Source organism: Montipora capricornis, chromosome 4 (assembly GCF_036669925.1).
Source record: "Montipora capricornis isolate CH-2021 chromosome 4, ASM3666992v2, whole genome shotgun sequence".
NCBI lineage: Eukaryota > Metazoa > Cnidaria > Anthozoa > Scleractinia > Acroporidae > Montipora > Montipora capricornis.
In genome coordinates, this window is record NC_090886.1 from 24,277,105 (window position 1) to 24,285,792 (window position 8,688).

At 40.6% G+C, this 8,688-nt stretch overlaps 1 protein-coding gene across 1 annotated transcript; it reads left to right on the forward strand.

Annotated features, from left to right (window-relative positions):
- Positions 1-868: 868 nt before the first annotated feature.
- LOC138045798 (lipopolysaccharide-induced tumor necrosis factor-alpha factor homolog) lies at positions 869-8,527 on the forward strand. The gene is made up of 3 exons (XM_068892423.1): positions 869-1,107; positions 2,342-2,532; positions 6,420-8,527. The coding sequence occupies exons 1-3, from the start codon at positions 961-963 to the stop codon at positions 6,619-6,621; spliced, it is 540 nt and encodes a 179-aa protein (XP_068748524.1). The 5' UTR covers positions 869-960; the 3' UTR covers positions 6,622-8,527.
- The last annotated feature ends 161 nt before the right edge of the window (positions 8,528-8,688 follow it).

Here is an 8,688-nt window from a genome sequence, read left to right on the forward strand (position 1 = left end):
CAAAAACACTAACATCGGGGAGGGTACGGAGTCAAAATTGACTGATGCATTACTTTTAATATATGGGAATATTTGTAAAAACACTAAGGGTGAAAATCGAAGTGACGGCGACTTTTGCGTTGAGAAGAGAAAGAAAATTAAAACGACAGCCAAACTTACCGTCGATAGTTGTACGACATCGGTCCTGAGAACGATGTGACGGCTCCCCTTCTTGCTATGATGCGTCCTGCAGCTGAGATGTCTCCGTAGAAAATGCTCAGGCAACCGTAGAACAGAATCCAAGAAATTAACAGTAACAACAACTTTGTCGATTTTCTCACGGGTCTGTTGATACACTGCTGTTGATGTTTTATAATTCTCTTTCAACAAGCTGGCGAAGGGCTGCCACAGAGTTGGCCATTTTGGATGCAGATACTGGTTCCCAATCTTCCTCGGTTAAATCAACCGAAAGTTGTTTATTGGAGGCGATTGGAGGCACCATTTCCGAAAACAGCGGCACTATTAACAAAATTAGAAGCATCATTTACTAAAATAGAGGCAACAATTACGAAAACAGAGGCACCATTTTCAAAATTAGAGGCACAATTTACGAAAACAGAGGCAACATTTATGAAAATAACAGAGGCTGAATTTTGACGGTGATGGCACCCCATATCCGGTACCTGCAGAAAGACCCATGCTTTATGAACAGAAGTGATTATATTTTTTCCATCAGTTATTTCATATTAAACTTTGGTAACCGATTCCCATAATAAGGGAAACGCCGTTTATGCCAGCAGTTCTGTGTTTTTTTGGTGCAAGAAATTCGAAATTATGCTAAGAGCCTTCACCTAATTGTCACGCAATCTTTTCTGAATAATTCTGGCCCACAATTCTTAACGGTGTTTACACAGCTTGCACTGATCAAGAGTCACACAAAGGCAGTTTGGTAGAGAATTACGAAGTGAATGTTGTGCCGTGATGGCGGCACCAGGCCAGAATTATGCCCCGAATCAAGGGCAATATCCTCCAAACTATCCGCCTCAACAACCTGGGTATTACCAGCAACCTCCGCCTCAGGGAGCACAGTATCCCCCACAACAGTATCCTCCACAGCAACCGTATCAGGTCAGTAACGAAGCAACTTCTATTTTTCATGCCATGTTGATTTCGACGTTTACTTGTACGATTTCATTCTCAACTTGTGATCACCGAGTAATGCATTTTCTTCACTTAGTGTCGCATCTTTTACTCCTTTTTTGCGTGTTTTCATTTAGACAATATTAATTTTGATATTGGTGTCACGCTTGCAACAATGTTGTCATTCTTTTAATTTTTACTCTTCATACTATATTTTCAACTTTTGTTTTGGGCCATCAGTATTCGTTCGCTGGCTTTTCATTAAAATCCACTGTCTTGTGCATCTGAGTCTGAGTCAGCGTCAAATATTCGCATCGATGTCCTTTTGGGTTTAAATTAAACAAATTTGTATTACCGCTTATTTCTTGGAATCTTCGTTCTCTCCATTTGGCCTTTTCGACGATTTTAACTTTCTGGTCGACTCTTACTTACGTGCACTTTTTTTTCATTATTTAGATAATCGCCTGAAATTGAAATCGTCGACTTCTCTCAACAATGACTTTGTATTATTGAGATCAAGGTGGCAAGCCCTTTGAAACCCCCAGTTTTGCTCCAGTAATTCCACTGAAAATCATGATTACAATTCTCAAGGGCGGTTACTTTAAAGGAATGTGTATATTACAATATACCATTCAAAAGAAAGAATTTTAATGCCTTAAACTAGCACTATGCCAAAAGCTGGGGGAAGAGCTTTAGTAGTGCATGGCAAGATCATCTGTCATTGAACAAACCATGGAAAGGCCAAAGTTCAATATTGCTTTTGTCACAAGAATTTCCTTTGACTGAATCAAGGGTAATGGCTAAGCATTTTTTTTTCCAAAATGGCCGCAATCCGTTTTGTTGAGGTGACAGACAAAGAAATTAATTGTTTTAAAGAAAATGCTTATTTTTCATATAGTCACCTTTAAGTAATAATAATACTATTATTATACCAAAACAATAATTTATTCACCTCAGGCTCGGTGAACATTAGCAAATAAAAACCTCTACTTCGGCTTGGTTTTTATTCATGGATATCCACCTCAAATTATTTTCATTCATGCACTTGAATTTATCTTGCATTTAGTATCAGTAAGAATTTAGAAATATCTTGAACTCTTGTTTAATAACCAAGTCCATGCTGCATTTTATCATGATGGGAAAATTTCACAACAGGACAGAGTTGGAAAACATCTGTTCTTTATGACACATGTGATATAATTTATGTTTTTTTTTTCTCCAGGCATCATATTATCCTGCGCAACAGACAACAGTGATACAACAGCAGCCTGTTGTACTTCCCCAACCAGTAGTTTTCAAACAGTTTCCTGTATCAATACAATGTCCTCACTGTGGTGCAAGCATTGTCACCAAGTTGGATCATCGAGTTGGCAGCACTAGCTTTGTCTATTGTTGTATGTTGTCCATGTTTTGGTGAGAAATCATACCAACAACAACTTTATTCATTTTGTACCCAACAGTTACAAGTGAATTAAAAAAGAATTAATAGACCTTATTCATAAATGGCGGCCAATGTATAATTCTTTTGTCGAAGAGCAAATTAGCCTACCAAGCCTCGATACCATACAGTGAATTGAAAAGAATTCTTTCTCTAGAATGAGGCTTGGTAGGCTAATTTGCACGTGGACAAAAGAATTATAAAATGTGACTGCCATTTATGAATAAGGTCTCTTTTTATAAATACAAAATAATTACAGGCTACCAAAATACATTTTTGTAACAACCACAGGGGGCTAGAAAGATAGGGCAGCCGTACTAACCAGTTGTTTAATTCCTAAGAAAGCATGATATTAGAAGTAATTTGTAAATCTTAGCAGGGTTGGACATTAGCACTCGCCCGCTCGCCCAGGCGAGTCTCTAAAGTGTCAGGCAAGCGCAAATCATCGATCACTCGCCCGTTTGGCAAGCACAATTTTCGTTGCTAAGAAATTATTTAAATTGCAAAATAAACACTGCTTTTTGCATTCCATTTTGCCAAGAAAATCCCTAAACATAAAGTTACCATTTCTATTTTACAAAGTTTTATATTCCGAATTGTCCAATAAACTGGCACTAAAAGGCAACATTGGGCTTCGTAAATAGACAGATTATATGAAATATGGCTTCCTGGGTAGTGATACTGCTGGTCACTATCAAGCCATCGGTGACTAGGCAAACAAATGGCGCCTTAAGACCGCTCCTCAGAAGAGCAGACACATTTACTCGCAAACTGCAGGGATCTCTCTTGGGATTTAAGTTCTTTAATAGAATTTTTCATTGAAGTAATAATCTTCCGTCTGCCACGTGCTTGACGATGTTGGAAGCGAATTATTGTTTTCCCGTACTTTCCCAGCACTCTGATCAATGCGTGTTGAAACTAAAACAGACTTTCTATTTACATGTACTAAATAATAGCCTTTCAGTGTTGAAGTAAATTTCAATGGTATTAAATAGTAAAAGTGAAAGATGACCAAATTGGTTGGAGGGATTGGGGGGGTTGGGGGGCTGCGTAAACTTTTGGGCGAGTGAAAACTGATCCAGGTGAGTGCATTTTGATGGTCACTCGCCCGAATGGTGAGTGCTCTCAAAATTAAGTGTCCAACCCTGCTTTGTGTGGGAAAACCTTGAAAATGGCAGTTTGCTGCTGTGTCCAAGTCTCATTCCATTGGCAGCTATTTGCAGCAATGACCTCTGATCAGTTCTGGTCTGGAAACTCTTAGATATAACCTGAGGGCGATCACTCAGCTTTTAAATTTTATAATTTAAGGCTCAGGATTGGAGAAAAGTTAATAGAGAGGTTGTGAAGGATGGGATGTCAGACTGAGATCAATATACATGTAGGCTTTTGTATACTGTGTCCTATATGTGGTTGCAGACAGGTTGGGGCTGATGGCGAAGAAAGGTAACAGGTTCAAGAAGAAGAAACAAGAAGAAGGTGGCAAAGAAGGATTGAGGAGAGTATTAGGAATGGCAGCAGGATTTGACAAGGTTTGAGAAGTTGAGGAAGGGAACTGTTCTTGGAAGGAAAGTGATGGATCGGTTGCATGAGAGGTATCAGATTGTCAAGAAGGGGATGGTTGCAGTGACTTCATTGTTGAAGAGGAAAATCCAGTCTGGGAGCACGAAAATTCTGTGGTTTGTAGACAACAATACAAAATAAGACAGAACACCTTGTTTAAGAATAACCAGAGTCAGTTGTACAAGGAGTTGAGTGACAAGGCAAACTTGGGGCCAACCCAAGCACGAGATGCAGGGGAGACAATGAGATTCTGGAGTGGTATTTGGTTAGTGGAGAAGAGGCATAACGAGGATGCTAGTTGGTTAGAGGAGGTGAGGGACAGGATGTTTAATGTGGAGAAGAAAAAGAAAGTGGACATCAGTGTAGAGGTTGTGGAAGGTTGCGAATTGGAGAGCCCCATGTCCAGACGGTGTAAGTGGGTTTTGGTTTAACCCATTGACTCCCAGGTGTTCCCCGTTGATGGGGATGCCAAAGGGTTAAGAGATAAGTCGTTGCATGGGTTGACTTGGGAGAATCTGCAGGGTTCTTTGGACAGTGGGGAGGTGTCAGAGTGGATTGTGAAGGGGAGGACAGTGTTGCTATAAAACGATTGTGCTAAGGGAACAGTGGCTAGCAACTACAGACCAATAATTAGTCTGTAGTTGCTAGCCACTGTTATTGAATAATTATGTGGAAGCTGCTAACTGGGATCTTGACATGGAAGCTGTGTGGACATCTCCAGGGTAATAGGATGTCATCGAATGGGCAGAAGGGGTGTAGGAAGAGGTCATTGGGTATGAAGGATCAGTTTTTGATAGACAAGGTGGTGTTAAGGGAGGCTCGGGTGAAGAAAGGTGTTTGGATACTATTGAAAGGTGCCACATTCATTGATTGTTGAAATGTTGGAAACGATGAAGGTGGCTGACAACCTGAAGGGTTTGTTGTGTACTAGTATGAGCAATTGGAAAACTGTGTTGATGTCAGATGGGGAAGTGTTGGGTGAAGTGGGGATGAAACATGGAATATTCCAGGGGGACTCCTTGTCTCCACCGCTGTTTGTTCTCACAATGATGCCTCTCACCGTGTTGTTGAAAGAGAGAATAAATTATTGGGTACAAGCTTTGGAAGGATCTCAGGTGGATCAACCATTGATATTTTGTTGTTCATGGACGATTTGAAGCTGAATGGAAGTCCTGAAGAGTTTGATCGATGTTGTGCTGTGTTGAAGCAGAGGTAAAGGTTCATTGTGAAGGAATTGTGTTGCCGGATGGTCAGGTGATGGGTGAGATTGACAAGAATGGGTGTAAGTGCTTGGGTGTGTTGGAGGGTGTGGATAATAATGTGCAGAAGGAGATGAAGGAGAAATCAAGCAGGAGTATTTCAGGAGGGTAAAACTGGTAGTAAGGTCGAAGTTGTAGGATAGGAATCTGATTAGGGTGATAAATGCATGGGCTATAGGTGGGGTAAGGTACAGAGCAGGGATTGGAGCGATCAGGAACTTAGAGGCATTGGATGTTGAGGAAGAGGTTGACGATGTTTGGGGCGTTTCACAAGAAGGGGAGAGTAGTGAGGTTGTACATGAAGAGAAAGGATGGCGGGAGGGGATTGATCAGTGTGCGTGATTGTGTGAAAGAGGAGGAACTTGTTCTGTTGGATTTATCAAGGCAAGTGACGTGTGGACATTGAAGGTTGTTGGAAAGTTGTTGCATGCAGGAATAACTTGAAAAACGAGTACAAGAAGGGGGCGGAGAAGGCAAGGAAGAAGACATTTTGGGAGAAGAGGTTGCATGGGAAGTTTGTGAGGAATGTCAGTGGAGTGGCTGAGGAGAGGTCGTGGGAGTGGCTTAGAGCTGGGTATTGGGCTTTGGAATGTTCCAAGGTGTTTTGCAGGAACTGTCCATGCAGTGGCTTCTCCTACATGTATTTCTCTGGACTCCTATCATCACTCAGCTGACAGTTTTCACTTGCCACAGCCCTCAAATACACCTCCTGCATGGCTCTTTTCAACATACCTGGCCAGGGAAGGATGCACTATAATTTGACAGAATGCTTGTAATGTTCCTTAAGTAAACCTTCCCTTGGTGTGAAATTAATTTGTGATAACATGTTTACTACTGATTACAATTTTGGACATTTGAAGTAGAAAATTCAATGGATCTAGCCATTCAAATGGGAGTAATACTCCCATTTGAATGGCTACATGTAGATCCATTTTTTAAATATTTATTTGTTTATTTTTTGTCAGAGGGGGAGGGATTTTCATTTATACTGTCCTAGGATATAATACATTTGTCTCATCTCCTCATATTTTGTTTCATTTCAGCTGTTGTTGTATACCATTTTTTACACAATGTGCAAAAGATGTGGCGCATGAATGTCCAAACTGCCACCGGGAAATTGCTGTGTACAAGCGCCCTGTAGTTGAGTCTGGAGGAGGCGGTGGGGGAACATATAAGAGAGGAGCAAATTATGACTTCCACTATGGGGGACCAGCTGATGATTATGTGCCACCAACAGATGACTGAGGACTTCATATTCATAATTAGGCTGGCATCTTTCCAGATACTTGAAGAATCCGAGGGCTCCTTAGTTTAGTGCATTGTGTACCTGCTAATTGTGGTTCAAATTGTTTTCATGGAAACTATAAAAGAGGGTCTGTTCCTTAGTGTAAACTAAATGTTCCAAAAATCCCGGATGCTCAGAGATTTCACAGTTTCGCGAGCATCTCAGATTTTGACGACTAATGAAAACATTAAATCGTAGACATCCGCGATAATCTGGGATGGTCGGGGACGAATTGGGAAAACAGGAAGCGTTTCTATTTTCCTGACGTGTCCCAGATTTTTGCGAACGTCAGCGATCATTCCCGACATATGAAAACTCACATTTGTACTGTCAGAGATGTCGGCGATAGTTTTTGCAATGTAGCTCGTTACCAATTCTCTAAATTGCAAGTTTCAAGTTTTGGTGCACTTAAAAAAAATAAATAATATATACAGAATTGACCGCTCCCCATAGGGGCTTTGCAGGGCCAATGAATCAACGAAACAACAGAACACAACAACTACAACTGTTAAGAATCCCAACTGGCCGGAGGCAAACCAGTTGGCTATTTACAAGTGCAGCTGGGAAGTTGAACCAGGGACTACCAGGATCAAATTCAACGAGTGGTCAGAGCGGGTCTTGAACCTGGATTCTCCGGATCTCAAGGCAAGCGCCCTAACCACTGGGCCACACTGCCTCCTCTTCATTTGCCGTCAAAGTCACTATCTGGGACAAGCATCTGGCGATTTTCCGATATGTCGGGAAAGGCTGGGATGGTCAAGAAACTGCAAGATCCTCAATCGTCTGGGATTTTCCCGACTTATGAAAACTAGGCTTAAGTGTGTAAGTACAGAATAATTAGGTACTGCTATTTCTAACTTCCAGCAGCTCTAAAGCATAGTAATATTACAGCTGATGCTGTAGTTACTGTAGTATTATTGGTGAAGATACTGGGAAATGGTATCATGAACATTAAGGCATTACCAAGCTAGGGAAAAATTGAAACTTTGGAAGATAAGCAGCATGGTTTTGGAGACCACTGCGTCTATAAAAAACAGTATGTTGCTATACACTTTAAAAAAAAGGTCCCAGTGTCAAACATGTACTATGCTACATGTATGCAAAACTGTTGAGGAAAATGAAACTTTTTCCTATTTTGTGCAGTCTTCAACCACCCCTGAAATGCTACCAGGGCACTGGGGGCTGTCTAAAGCAACATTAGAGGATGGAGGGGTCTTTAACGAAAAGTTGTTAACATACATGTAAGGCTAGTTTCACCAGTGACACAGGCATACATGTATGCACAAGCCACATTGTATGAGCTGAAATGTTAGCTCATTGGCAGATTTAAAACACAGGGCATATGCCACAGTTCACTCGTTACAGGTCATTGCTGTCTTTACCTGTACTAAAGCAACCTAAAACTTTCAAATTGGCTAACCTTAGGCCTAAACATCGCTTTTGGGCCTAATGAGGCCTAAGTTTAGCATTAGTAAAGGTTTTGTAACGAGTGACCTGTGAAAAGTTACCTGTACTTGAAACCTGTCATTAGCTCATTGTTCATAATGAGCTAATGACAATTTAATTGCCTTTTTTTTCCTGTCAAAAGGTTTCAAAAATAAATTATTCAGATGCTACTGATGCTGTGTATGTTGTGTTCGCTTAGGGCTTGCGTCATTGGTGTAAGCCAGCCTTACTTGAAGAATAATGTCAGGTAGGTTCCATTTGTACATGTATCTTTACATGTATCTTCCAGGAAATCTTGCAATATTGTTTAATTTTACTGATTTGATTGTGTATTTGATCAAATAAGGCTGGACTTTATTTTGCATTTGTAATCTTATAATTCACATGTGGGATTATTATTACTGGCCTCTTAAAAATCCATACTGTGTATCAATTCATCTGGACAATCAAAGTTCAACTTGACAGCAGAGTTGCAGCGACCATTATACACCTGTCATACATTGTAAATGGCAGATATAAACTGCTACAGTAACTCCCTGTTCTAAGTTATTTTGACAAACGGGGGCCAAATTAACATTCGT